We start from the raw sequence: 13,935 nt of genomic DNA on the forward strand, positions 1-13,935 counted from the left end.
GGGGAAAAGTCCGCAAGAGCCACGTTCCCTTTAAAGAGTGCGCGGAGCGTGTGTGCGGCTCTTGGGTGCTTTTCCCGCCTGCCTCCCGCCTGCATTCGCTCAATAATAATAATAATAATAATAATAATAATAATAATAATAATAATAAATTTTATTTATATCCCGCCCTCCCCAGCCAAAGCCGGGCTCAGGGCGGCTAACAACAATAAAATAATGCAACATTCCAAAAACATTTCATTATAAAAATTAATTAAAATCAAATTGATGGCAACCATTAAGCAAAAATTCTGTGCAGATTGCCAAAGGAGGGTGTCAGGCTGCGCCTTGACCAAAGGCCTGGTGGAAGAGCTCTGTCTTGCAGGCCCTGCGGAAAGATGTCAAATCCTGCAGGGCCTTAGTCTCTTGTGACAGATCGTTCCACCCGATTGGAGCCGCATCCGAGAAAGACACACACACATTTCCCCTTACTTTTTAGGGAGGGGAGTGCATCTTATGGAGTGAAAAATACGTTATATTTTAATTTTTTTCTTTTGGGATAACTGGGGCTATAACTTGCCCCCCCCCGCCCCCAGCTAAGATTTTTATGTTTGTCCTCAGGTAGCTCAAAAGTTTTGCTTTCACGCTAGGACTTGCCTAGCCAAACCCCACTCTAGTCAGCCCAGATTGGCTTGTGCAGTTATGTGAAACCCATTGCTTGCTTTCTTCCCAAGAAAGTGTATTTTGCTTTCCCCTCAGGGCCAGAGCATTTTTCAGAGTTCCTGAACTTGGTGGTGGATCAGAACTTATTTAATGAAGCCCTGAAGCTATACTTGCCAGACACCCAGGAGTACAAGGTGTGTGAAATACTTTCCCCATTGTTGTACCTTTTTCTTATTACAGCAGTACCTCGTTCTGGAGGTCCGTTCTTAACCTGAAACTGTTCTTAACCTGAAGCACCACTTTAGCTAATGGGGCCTCCCGCTGCCGCCGCGCCGCAGGAGCACAATTTCTGTTCTCATCCTGAAGCAAAGTTCTTAACCCGAGGTACTATTTCTGGGTTGTGGAGTCTATAACCTGAAGCGTATGTAACCTGAAGCGTATGTAACCCGAGGTACCACTGTACTACTTTATTACTTGTGAGAACAGGCTGCTGTACTGCAGTGATAAAAGGCAGGTTACAGGCTAGACGTTGGCCGATAACTTACTCCAAACCACTTCATCAATTTAAAAGCCAAGTCCCTTTTTCCTGAAGGGTGACCATCTCTTCCTGTATATCAGTTAATTCAGTGGCTTCTCCTTCATGTTTTTATAAAGTTTTATTTCTAAATCAAGAAATAAAATAACAGTTGCGCACACCATCATAGCCTGTTATGCACAAGGTTCAACATTTAGTCAAGAGTCTGTGTGTGTGTGTGTGTGTTTTGTAATTCTGTTTCATTGGCTTAAAGAACATGTACAAAAAAACAAACAATCAGGAAACAACAAAATGGAGTACTGTAAGCGTCATGTTTCATTACAAATCCTAAAGAAGTATCACATGATAGATTTAGCAGGTAGAAATGAAATCATTGAGAACATAAGGTCTCTTAGTCCGTCTTGTTGAGTCTTCCCAGAAGGAGACATGGGTGACTGGAGCTAGGAGAGTTATGGTAAAGATTTGGAAACATAGGAGATGAGAGGGAACCAAACAATAGCGAATGTGTGGGCCATACTATGATATTTCACCTGTTTTGTCCAGTCAGTGAAGAAGAAGAAGAATTATTAATAATAATTTATTATTTATACCCCGCCCATCTGGCTGGGTTTCCCCAGCTACTCTGGGCAACTCCCAGCAGAATATTAATATTATTAATAATAATAAAGCGATAAAACATTAAAAACTTCCCTAAACAGGGCTGGCTTCAGATGTCTTCTTAAAGTCAGATAGTTGTTTCTTTCCTTGACATCTGATGGAAGGGCGTTCCACAGGGCGGGCGCCACCACCGAGAAGGCCCTCTGCCTGGTTCCCTGTAACCTCACATCTCGCAGTGAGGGACCTGCCAGAAGGTCCTCAGAGCTGGACCTCAGTGTCCGGCTGAATGATGGGGGTGGAGACGCTCCTTCAGGTATGCAGGGCCAGAGCCATTTAGGGCTTTAAAGGTCAGCACCAACACTTGGAATTGTTCTTGGAAACGTAAAAAGCATAACAAAACATCAAACGTTAAAAGCTTTCCGTGAGGGAACCGCCAGTGCAAAGTAGCCATCCCTCCTCCAACTCCCAATTTCTTTACGTCTCTGCCTTGCAGACTGTTAGCTATGCTTATGGAGAACACTTGATCCAGAAGCATCTCCCTGAGCAAGCGGGGCTGATCTTCTTCCGCTGTGGTGCATTCGAGAGAGCGCTGGGTGCCTTTTTGATCAGCGGTAACTGGCAGCTGGCCTTGACGGCAGCCGGCGAGCTTTGCTACACCGAAGACAAGCTGGCCAACCTGGCGAGGAGCATGGCAGGTGAGCATTCCGAAATGCATGCAACCTCTCGTTTGCACTGCTCCAGGGTTGCCACCTGTCCTCTTTTTACAGGACACGTTCCTCCTTTTCAGCGGTTAAATCTCTGTCCGGGTGGATTTTTTCAATTTGCCAAAATGTCTCTGGCTATACAGTGGCACCTTGGTTCTCCAACTTAATCCGTTCCGGAAGTCCGTTCCAATACCAAAGCGTTCCAAAACCAAGGCAGGCTTTCCCATAGAAAGTAACACAAAATGGATTAATCTATTCCTAAAACAGCAATTTAACATGAATTTTTCTATCTATTGAGATCATTGATCCATAAAATGAAGGCAATAAACAATGTACTGCAGCCACACAATCAATCAATTCAGGAGCTGAACTGGGTTCCACACAGTCACAAAAACAAAACAAAAAGAGCCGCAAAAACAAAAATAAATAGCAAAAATAGCAAAATAAATAGCAAAAACAGACCACTCAAAACAGAAATGTGGCACTCAAAACAGAAGCTTAACACTCAAAACGGAGCACATTTGGCTTCCGAAAAACATTCGCAAACTTACTTCTGGATTTGCAGTGTTTTGGTTCCAAGCTGTTTGAGTATCAAGGTGTTTGAGAACCAAGGTATCACTGTACTTTTCTGGATGAGACATAGGTGGTTGAAGTCTTGCTTTCCCACTAAGGAAGATTGGCAAACTAAGTTAATGGAGTACGCGGAAACGGCTAAATTAACTGGGAAACTTAGAAATCAAGATGACAACAAATATAAAAAAGAATGGGAAATGTTTATTGCATATTTACAGAAGCAATATATGCAAGTTAATATATTAGCAAGATTTTTTAAAAAATGTATTAGCTTATGTGTGTGTTTTTAATGCAATGATTTTATTTTTAATTTTTGTGAAATTTTAGTGTGTGTGTATGAAGACTTGCTTTCCTCTTCTCTTCACCTGCCCCCCCCCTCAGCAAAATATCACAGCTCCTATAGCCTACATATAGTCGGGGTATTTAAAATGAGAGTTGTCATAGCGTCCTCCTTTTTGCTCTTCAAAATATGGCAACCCTACATCCCGGCTGCAGGTGAGATCCATAACATGGCCCCCTGCCTGTGTCTCTTGTACGCTCAAGGCCTGTTCAGATTATGCATTCTGCCCGAGCTTCTAGTTGGGAAGAGATGGGGGCCTCAGGCCTGTATGGCCTCCTTCCCTCTACAAAGTATGGGATCTCCTGGTTCGTTTTCTACTTTCTCTTAAGGGAGAGTTGGGCGCTGTTACGATATAGAAGCAATGCGGCAGCGAGCTGCTAGCTTGGAAGCAAAACATAAATGGGAATATTGGGACTGTTCCATGGGAAACAGAGGGACAGTCTATTCACAGTGCGAAGCACCGGAATTAGCTCAGAGTGTAAAATGAGCTGTACAGGAAGTACAGGAGGAGTTTCTCTCTCGGCTGCTGGAGTTTGAAGAGAGCAGTCGTGTTTTCTGTAACGCTGCAAAGACAGAAATAAAGGCATGTAAATACGTTTCTGTCTATCTTTCCCCTGCCCACGGGGGGGCAGGGAAGAGTGGTGTGTTCTTCTCACGCTGAGGAGGATCGCCGATCGCGACCTTGCCTGTATCCTGCCGGGAAATGCAGACAGGGAGGTCAACCTGAGATTCAAGCCGGGTGCCTGGAGAGTGGCCAGTTTCTCCTGATAAAGGCTTGAAATTCCAACAGGCGCATGATAGCCTGAGGGCCATTCTCAGCCTTACCCTGGATTTGATCCTGACAGAAGATTACAGAAGAAGCCCTTGGAAACCAAAAGGAGTTTTGAGACAGAGCACCCTGAAGTTAGATCAAGTAACACAGCATCTTAAAAAGCAGAGACATCACCTTGCCGACAAAGGTCCATATAGTTAAAGCTATGGTTTTCCCAGTAGTGATGTATGGAAGTAAGAACTGGACCATAAAGAAGGCTGATCGCCGAAGAATTGGTGCTTTTGAATTCTGGTGCTGGAGGAGACTCTTGAGAGTCCCATGGACTGCAAGAAGATCCAACCTCCATTCTGAAGGAAATCAGGCCTGAGTGCTCACTGGAAGGACAGATCCTGAAGCTGAGGCTCCAATACTTTGGCCACCTCATGAGAAGAGAAGACTCCCTGGAAAAGACCCTGATGTTGGGAAAGATGGAGGGCACAGGGAGAAGGGGATGACAGAGGATGAGATGGTTGGACAGTATTCTAGTAGCTACCAGCATGAGTTTGACCAAACTGCGGGAGGCAGTGGAAGACAGAAGTGCCTGGCGTGCTCTGGTCCATGGGGTCACGAAGAGTCGGACACGACTAAACAACAACAACCCTGAAGTTGGAAATAGTACAGCACTTCAAATGCCCTGCACAGCCAACTTTCCCTCCATGTTATCTGCTTCTCTTCCCTTCTTTGCCATTCTCTCCCCCCCCCCACTGCTGAATTTCTTGAAGCCCAAATAGTGAGAGCAAGTATTCATTAATGCAGATTAAATCGGTGCAGCAGTTTCTACTTGCATAAGTCTGTGCAAAGAGTGGGGTTGCTATGGTGCAGAAATTTATACGCCAGTTACACTTTGTATCAGGATGCTGTAGTTTTTATCATTTTACCAGGCAATACGAATGAATGGAATCCCCTGCTGCTGATGACGACTTGATCTAATTTAAGGACTGGCATCTTTAATTAATGGGGATCACATACAAGGAGGAAATCAGAAGCCGCAATATATTAAAGCAATAACACATGCAGGGTTTATTTTACCAAGAAATGTTTCTTTTTTCTTCTCCCCCCCAAAAAAAATTTAAGTTAAATTCTCTTCCTTCTTTCAGGGAAATTTGTTGAAAAAAGGAAGTATGCAGATGCAGCAATACTCCTGGAACAATATGCCAAGGTATAGCCTAAATTTCAGACGAAGGGCAGTATGCAAATTTAATAATAATAATAATTTCTCTTCTTCCACCCCCGCTGCTTGTTGCTCAGATTCCCAGCTTACTACCCTTGTGTCTCTTTGTGCTGTCTGGCCTGGGTTCTAAAGATATTACGGTACAGCGGTCAGAGTGTCAGACTAGGACCCGGGAAACCAGGGTTTGAATCCCTACATGGCCACGAAGCTCACTGGTTTACCTCAGAACAGTCCCTGCATCTCAGACAACCCTACCTTACAGGGATGTTTTGAGGATAAAAAAGGGGGTGGGAACGATGTGTGCTGCCTTCAGCTTCTTGGAGGAAAAGCGGGATATAAATGAAATACAGTGGTGCCCCGCAAGACGAATGCCTCGCAAGACGGAAAACTCGCTAGACGAAAGAGTTTTCTGTTTTGGAGGTGCTTCGCAAAACGAATCTCCTATGGGCTTGCTTCGCAAGACGACAATGTCTTGCGAGTTCCTGCTGGGGTTTTTTCCTCCCCCCCTTTTTCTAAGCCGCTAAGCCGCTTATCAGCTGATCCGAACAGCAGATAAGCCGCTAAAAGCCGCTAAAAACCGCTAAAAACCGCTAATAGCGCTAATCCGCTAATCCGTCAATGGGCTTGCTTCGCAAGACGAAAAAACCGCTAGACGAAGAGAATCACAGAACGGATTCTTTTCGTCTTGCGAGACACCACTGTACATAGGGCAAGAATTGGCCAACTAACAACCAGTGAGTTAGATCCTGCCCCCCGGCAAATTAAAATCAATGTGTGCGAGAAATATTCAGTACTCCCATTTAGCTTTCAGTGTAATTATATTCTGTAGTTTGTTATACTTTCCCTCTGGGATTTTGTTTGTAAAGCCCTGACTGTGTTGTACACATCCTCATAATTCTTAAGTTTATTAACCACTTTGTGCTCCCCTCCCCCTTTTCATATGCTGTGCTCTCTTATTTTACAACTATCTGTAAATCACTTAGAATTTTTTTTTTTGACAAAGTAATAATCATAAATGAATAAGAATAAAAATGTGCACTCCACCCTCAGGACCATTCCATTGTAACTAACTAACCTCCCAAAAATTCAACACCTCTTGCGATGATTTGACCCCTTTCCGTTTTAACAGTACAAATTCTGCAAACACCCTCCATATCTCCTCAAAATCATTTCTCCTGCATATTCCCTGTCTTACCTTAATGGCACATGTTAAATTATCATTAATAGCTATATCCCACACCTCTTTATACCATTCTTCCATTTGATATTCTGCTTGCCCCTTCCACTTCCTAGCTATCATAATGCATACAGCTGTCAATAAATATGTGAACAAGTCATTCCTAGCCTGCAAACCTTCCACTCCATCGTAAATGGATAATAATGCTACCTTTGGGCTTTCGGTCAGCTTTAACCCAGTGATTTCTGTTGTCTCTTTAAACACACTTTGTAAAAAAATATATAATTGTACATATTTACACCCCCACCACATGTGAACATAATTTCCTGTTTCCTGTAAATCGCTTTGAGGCCTGTGTAAAGCGACAAATAAACATAAAAATAGAAGGCAGAAAATGCTTTGCTTCCCTTTTTCCAGGATTACGAAGAGGCCATCCTACTTCTCCTGGAAGGGACCACTTGGGATGAAGCCCTAAGATTGGTGAGATCCTTCAAAACATGAACCCATTTTCGTTACCTGCCTGTTGAACGAATTTGTGTTTGTCACTCAACAACAACCTTGATGTGGGTTTTTATGTCCCTTCTCTTTTTCCTCTGTCTCCCAGATTTACAAATATAACAGGACTGACATTCTGGAGACCAACTTCAGACCATCTCTGCTGGAAGGTAAAGCTCCCACTTCATGTTTGCTGGGATGCTCTCAGAAGTGTGGGGCTGCTGGGATTCCAGGTGTTGTAGCAAGACAGGGATACTGGGATGTGGGACTCTACTGGTCTGAGATCAGCACTTGTGCAAGGATATTGATAACTGTTGTCTGCATGTTATAGTACATTTTTTTTTCCTGGATCGTGCAACTTCAGACTGCAGGCGGGGAATTGTGTGGTCAAATGTTTCCTTTGTGCAAAGCAAACCTTCCTGTGCATGGAAAGCTAGCCCATCAGAGATGACTAGAGAACTGTTTCAAAATGAAATTCTGCCTTCTCTTTTAGTGGGGTTGGGGATTCAGCCTTTTTATTGTTAGACAAGCACTTTTAGGTAATTCCCCCCCCCTTGTTTTTTCTTTTCTTTTTTTAGAAATAGTTTTTATTGGTTTTACAAAATAGATCACACAATTAACATTGAACAACATTTTTTTTGAAATAAAACAAGATTCCTCTGAATCTTAGAACTTCCCTCTTCCCCACCCTGGGTCCTTTGAATAAAATATATATATATATATATATATATATATATATATATATATATATATATATATATGCAGGTTTTGGTGTCTTCGGGTGTCTTCCCGTGTAAGAGTTGGGGTGTCTAGGCGACGTTTCGACGAGGTCTCACTCGTCATCTTCAGGCTGGTGCTTTCGGCTTCTTGTTACTGGAACAGAGCAGGATCTCAGTGTTTGAGTTCCTATAAATACTGTTGAGGGGTGTGGTGTATAGCCTCCAACGTTCTGGGCAGAGAGGAAGTTCCCAGGTTAGTGTGTCTTTTCTTCTTTTGTTCATTAATTACTTGAGGGATATCTTGAGTGATTTCTTGAGTGATATTCTGAGTACCACTTAGGAGGGTCATTAGGTGTGGATTAGTTGCTAAAGCTTTCGTGTCTTGACCTCTTGACCTTGTGAAGAGTTTTTTCTGAGAAGATGGCTGTACTGCACTTAGTTGTGCTCTGGCTTGGCTTCGTGTATAGGGGCGAGCTGTGGTTTTGTGCCCTGTGCCAGCCAGATCTGTGTAGGGATTGCAGGGGGGTGCAGCATCCGGAGGTGCCACTATGGTTTGGCTACTGGATGGTGTCTGTAATTTATCTGTGGAGAGGGTCTGGGTTTGGGTCTGGTGTGGTTGATTGGAGATGGCGTTCTGTGTGCCTCTGGTTCTGGTGTCGGTTTTTGTGGGGAGGGCTATTTTCCAGATGTCTGGCAGGCGGGACGTATCGTCACGCTTGTTCATGTTGTGAGGGTGTTTCTCTATCTCGATGGCTTCCATGATTATTCTCTTGTGGTGGTGTTCCATGTTAAAGAGCAATTTGGAATCTGAAAAATTAATTTCGTGTCCTGTTTCTTTCATGTGTTGGTAAAGAGAGGAAGTTTTTTCTTCTTTTTTGACGGCATTCTTGTGTTCTGCGATACGTGCATTTATTCGTCTGTTTGTTTGTCCAATGTACGTGGCTGGGCAGACTTTGCAGGGTATTTCATAGACCCCTTGGTTTTCTAACTGGATTTTATCTTTGGGGTTTCTGAGGATATTGGCTATTTTTTGGTTGGTGCAAAAGGCTGTTTTGATATTGTGTTTATGGAGGATTTTGCTAATTTTATCTGTAGTGCCCTTGATATAAGGAAGGAGGGCCATGCCATTGTTTTCTTCTGTGTCTTGCTTTTTGGGGGGTGTTTCTTTTTGGATTAGCTTCGTAACCCTGTTTTGCTGGTATCCGTTGGCGATTAACACATTTGAAAGATTCTGTAACTCAGTTGTCAAGTGGTCTTTGTCAGCCAGGCGTTTGGTTCTGGAGATGAGAGTCTTGGCTACGGAGTTTATTTGTGCAGGGTGGTGGTGTGATTGTGCATGTAAGTAGCGGTTGGTGTGTGTTTTTTTCCGGTAGATAGTGTGTCCTAGGGAGCCATCAGGTTTTTTGTAGATTAGGACGTCAAGGAAGGGAAGTTGGTTGTTGGCTTCTATTTCCATAGTGAATTGTATTTTGGGGTGTAGGCTGTTGAGATGTGTGAGGAAGCTATCTAGTTTTTTCTTCCCGTGTGGCCAAATTACAAAGGGCACAAAACCACAGCTCGCCCCTATACACGAAGCCAAGCCAGAGCACAACTAAGTGCAGTACAGCCATCTTCTCAGAAAAAACTCTTCACAAGGTCAAGAGGTCAAGACACGAAAGCTTTAGCAACTAATCCACACCTAATGACCCTCCTAAGTGGTACTCAGAATATCACTCAAGAAATCACTCAAGATATCCCTCAAGTAATTAATGAACAAAAGAAGAAAAGACACACTAACCTGGGAACTTCCTCTCTGCCCAGAACGTTGGAGGCTATACACCACACCCCTCAACAGTATTTATAGGAACTCAAACACTGAGATCCTGCTCTGTTCCAGTAACAAGAAGCCGAAAGCACCAGCCTGAAGATGACGAGTGAGACCTCGTCGAAACGTCGCCTAGACACCCCAACTCTTACACGGGAAGACACCCGAAGACACCAAAACCTGCATTCCTGTACCCGTGAAAATCTACGAAAGCATATATATATATATATATATATATATTTGCTTTCGTAGATTTTCACGGGTACAGGAATGTAGGTTTTGGTGTCTTCGGGTGTCTTCCCGTGTAAGAGTTGGGGTGTCTAGGCGACGTTTCGACGAGGTCTCACTCGTCATCTTCAGGCTGGTGCTTTCGGCTTCTTGTTACTAGAACAGAGCAGGATCTCAGTGTTTGAGTTCCTATAAATACTGTTGAGGGGGTGTGGTGTATAGCCTGCCCAGAACGTTGGAGGCTATACACCACACCCCCTCAACAGTATTTATAGGAACTCAAACACTGAGATCCTGCTCTGTTCTAGTAACAAGAAGCCGAAAGCACCAGCCTGAAGATGACGAGTGAGACCTCGTCGAAACGTCGCCTAGACACCCCAACTCTTACACGGGAAGACACCCGAAGACACCAAAACCTACATATATATATATATATATATATATATATATATATATATATATATATATATATATATATAATTTTCCAAAAATAACAAACTTATACAATAACAATATATATTCATTTCCAAATATTTAAAGAGTTGACTTCCCCCTAAACCCTTCCTTGGTTACTTTGCGTTTCTTCACACCACATGTCCTCTGTGCCTTTAAATATCTTAATCAACTGCATATTATAGCTCATCCACATTTTAGTCCTCCAATATATCCAAAGCCTTTGTAACGTTGCAAGAGTTATTCAAAGCCTGCCAAAGTGTTCAAGTGTTTACAGTGTTCTTTTAAATATAATCGATATTTGTCCCGTTCTCTATTGACGTTTTGATCCTCCTGAATTCTGATTTTCCCAGCCAATCTCACCATCTCTGCATAGTCAAGTAGTTTCATCTGGCGGTCCGCCTATTCCCTTGTTTTCTCCAGCGTATTTGGTTCTCACATGATTTGCATTTTATGGGTTTGTGTAAGCCACTTTGAGAGACCCCTTTCCGAAAAGCAATGAATAAATGTAATAAAAAATAAGACCGTGATTGTGCTGATACGCTAGCTTTCTGGGTGCCAGGATAAGGTGTGTACACCAGGGAAGATTCACCTTGACAACCTGCCTTAAGCTTGTACAGTGCTGTCTTCTTGATATGGGGTTTCTCCTTGCTTAGACAAAGTTTTTAATGTGCCTGCGTCAGTTTTACTGCAAAATGCTTCTTCCCCTGTTGTCGCCCTCAATAGTTCAGAAAAACCATTTGGCGTTCCTGGAGACTCAGAAAGCAGCATTTTCTTGCCATCAGAAGCGCCTTTCTGTGGTCAGAGAGCTGAAGCAGCAAGCCCGGAGTGAGATGCTAGGTATGGAGTGGGTTAGGGTCTTGTGTGCTGCCACAGATTAGCTCCTGGGCTCAAGCCGTGCTTTGAGATAGACCTAGTCATGTAAGATAAAGCTATCAATGGCTGCTACTCATGCTACCTCCAGGTTCAAAGGCAATATTATGTGAGCTTTGCCTTTGAGCCAGTGCCAACGACTGGACTCAATCTCTTCAGCCCTGACTGGGCCAGGCGAGCTGGGAAAGCGCTTCCAGAGACCTTCCACTGCAGGGAGCAGGTCTAAGTGCTGTGGACTCACAACTTAGAGCTGTGGGCACCAAAGTCAGCGGAGCACAGCAGAGCATGAACCACACGAACGACAGCTCTGAAGTGCAGTGGTGCCCCGCAAGACGAATGCCTCGCAAGATGGAAAACTCGCTAGACGAAAGAGTTTTCCGTTTTGGAGGTGCTTCGCAAAACGAATTTCCTATGGGCTTGCTTTGCAAGACGAAAATGTCTTGCGAGTTCCTGCTGGGTTTTTTCCTCCCCCCCTTTTTCTAAGCCGCTAAGCCGCTTATCAGCTGATCTGATCAGCAGATAAGCCGCTAAAAGCCGCTAATAGCGCTAATCCGCTAATCCTTCAATGGGCTTGCTTTGCAAGACGAAAAAACCGCTAGACGAAGAGAATCACAGAACGGATTCTTTTCGTCTTGCGAGGCACCACTATATAACTTCTTTTATTCTCTACAGCGACTGCATTAACTAACTAAAGACTAATCGGAGATGCTGGACTGCATGAGTGTTGCAGCTGCTTGAGCAGTCGCCTTATCTATATACAGATAACACTCAGACTCCCTTTGAAGTCAGGCTGGAGCGGAAGAAGTAATGAGCAAAACCGCCCCCTCCTTTCTGAAACATTGTCAGCAGATTCTTGCAATGGGAGGGGTGAAATATCCTCATATTAGCTCCTGAATGCCTGGTGCTAGGAATAAACAACGGGGTAGAGAGGGTCACTGTTACCTCTATGCCGTGTTCATAGGGAGCCAGTGTGGTGTAGTGGTTAAGAGCGATAGACTCGTAATCTGGGGAACCGGGTTCACTTCCCCGCTACTCCACATGCAGCTGCTGGGTGACCTTGGGCCAGTCACACTTCTTTGAAGTCTCTCAGCCCCACTCACCTCACAGAGTGTTTGTTGTGGGGGAGGAAGGGAAAGGAGAATGTTAGCCGCTTGGAGACTCCTTCCAGTAGTGATAAAGCGGGGTATCAAATCCAAACTCCTCTTCTTCTTCTTCTTCAGCGTCCCAGAGGCATATGGGTGGTCACTGTTGGGAAGAGGAGGCTGAACTGGATAAGCCTTATAGCAGCAAGGAGTCAGTGTATGTTCTTATGGACTAGCACCACGGAGGCCAAAGTTTGAATTGCAGGTCTATGATTATATCAAATCAGTTTCGTCCCAGGTTCAAATCACGGCTCACTTGTGGAGCGACTTTGCAAAGTCACTCTCTCCCAGCTTTTGGGCTTCCCTTTGTGAGATGGAACAGCAATAACTAGCTGTCTGGCAGAATTGTTTTGGAGAAAAAGGCCCGTCAGAGATTGCCAGGTGTCATAGAAATACTGTTGTGGGGAGGATTTAGGAGGCGGTATGGGGGATGTTTTGTTCTTTCTCCTCCTGATCCAGGTGACTGACTTTTGCAGATCTCGAATTGCCAAACTGCCCAGAGTCGGATCTCTTTTCTGATGCCAGCAGCATGGTGACAGCTAGCGACACGAGTTCCAAATACACTCACAGTAACTCGAGAATATCTGCGTATGTACTCTGTCCTCGCATCAGCTTTTCAATGGCCTGGTTCAGGTGGGAAGGTTGGGAATTATGTTTGCACAAATGGAGGTTGTGCATGGTTCTCTTTTGCAGATCCCATTTATTTTATCATCTGCATTAGGGCTTTGATCACCAAGCAGGCCACAAAGTAATTGCTTCATCCATGCAACATTTTAACCTGAATGGTTGCCTAATTTCACCTGTAAGGAACATTGTTTTACAGAAGTGTATGTGTAATTTCAGTGTTACGTCTCTCTTCGTGTTTTATGTGTCGTGCTGATAACAACCAAGTACACGCACTCTGTAAGTGTGAAAGTATTGCTGTTAGGTGGTACTGAGTTTATTATAGAGTCTGACTATTTACTTGGGTTGTATGGTTAAACACATGTTCCCCACTTGCAGACCTGTGGTGCCCTAATAGTAGTAGTAGTAGTAGTAGTAGTAATAATAATAATAATAATAATAATAATAATAATAATAATAATAATAATAATAATTTATTTATACCCCACCCATCTGGCTGGGCTTCCCCAGCCACTATGGGCAGCTTCCAACAAAATATTAAAATACAGTAATGCATCAAACATTAAAAGCTTCCCTAAACAGGGCTGCCTTCAGATGTCTTCTAAAAGTCTGGTAGTTGTTGTTCTCTTTGACATCTGGGGGGAGGGTGTTCCACAGGGCGGGTGCCACTACCGAGAAGGCCCTCTGCTTGGTTCCCTGTAACTTGGCTTCTCGCAGTGAGGGAACCGCCAGAAGGCCCTCGGCTCTGGACCTCAGTGTCTGGGTAGAACGATGGGGGTGGAGACGCTCCTTCAGATATACTGGACCGAGGCCATTTAGGGCTTTCAAGGTCAGCACCAACACTTTGAATTTTGCTCGGAAACGTACTGGGAGCCAATGTAGGTCTTTCAAGACCGGTATTATGTGGTCTCGGCGGCTGCTCCCAGTCACCCGTCTAGCTGCCGCATTGTGGATTAGTTGTAGTTTCCAGGTCACCTTCAAAGGAGCGCCATATAAATATATAAGATGGGTGGGTCGTCATTGCTCTCTCTTGCACAGATTTCAATGATC

At 44.0% G+C, this 13,935-nt stretch overlaps 1 protein-coding gene across 1 annotated transcript in view; it reads left to right on the forward strand.

Moving 5' to 3' along the window:
* The window catches only part of ELP1 (elongator acetyltransferase complex subunit 1), a 58,164-nt gene that overhangs the window by 39,304 nt on the left and 4,925 nt on the right, over nt 1-13,935 (forward strand). The window contains exons 27-33 of the mRNA XM_081176167.1: nt 736-833; nt 2,265-2,466; nt 5,297-5,358; nt 6,965-7,027; nt 7,152-7,212; nt 10,973-11,086; nt 12,738-12,849. Coding sequence (XP_081032293.1) covers nt 736-833; nt 2,265-2,466; nt 5,297-5,358; nt 6,965-7,027; nt 7,152-7,212; nt 10,973-11,086; nt 12,738-12,849 — 712 coding nt within the window. The remainder of the gene's footprint in view (nt 1-735; nt 834-2,264; nt 2,467-5,296; nt 5,359-6,964; nt 7,028-7,151; nt 7,213-10,972; nt 11,087-12,737; nt 12,850-13,935) is intronic.

Source organism: Podarcis bocagei (assembly GCF_964188305.1).
Source record: "Podarcis bocagei genome assembly, chromosome: 17".
Classification (NCBI taxonomy): Eukaryota; Metazoa; Chordata; class Lepidosauria; order Squamata; family Lacertidae; genus Podarcis; species Podarcis bocagei.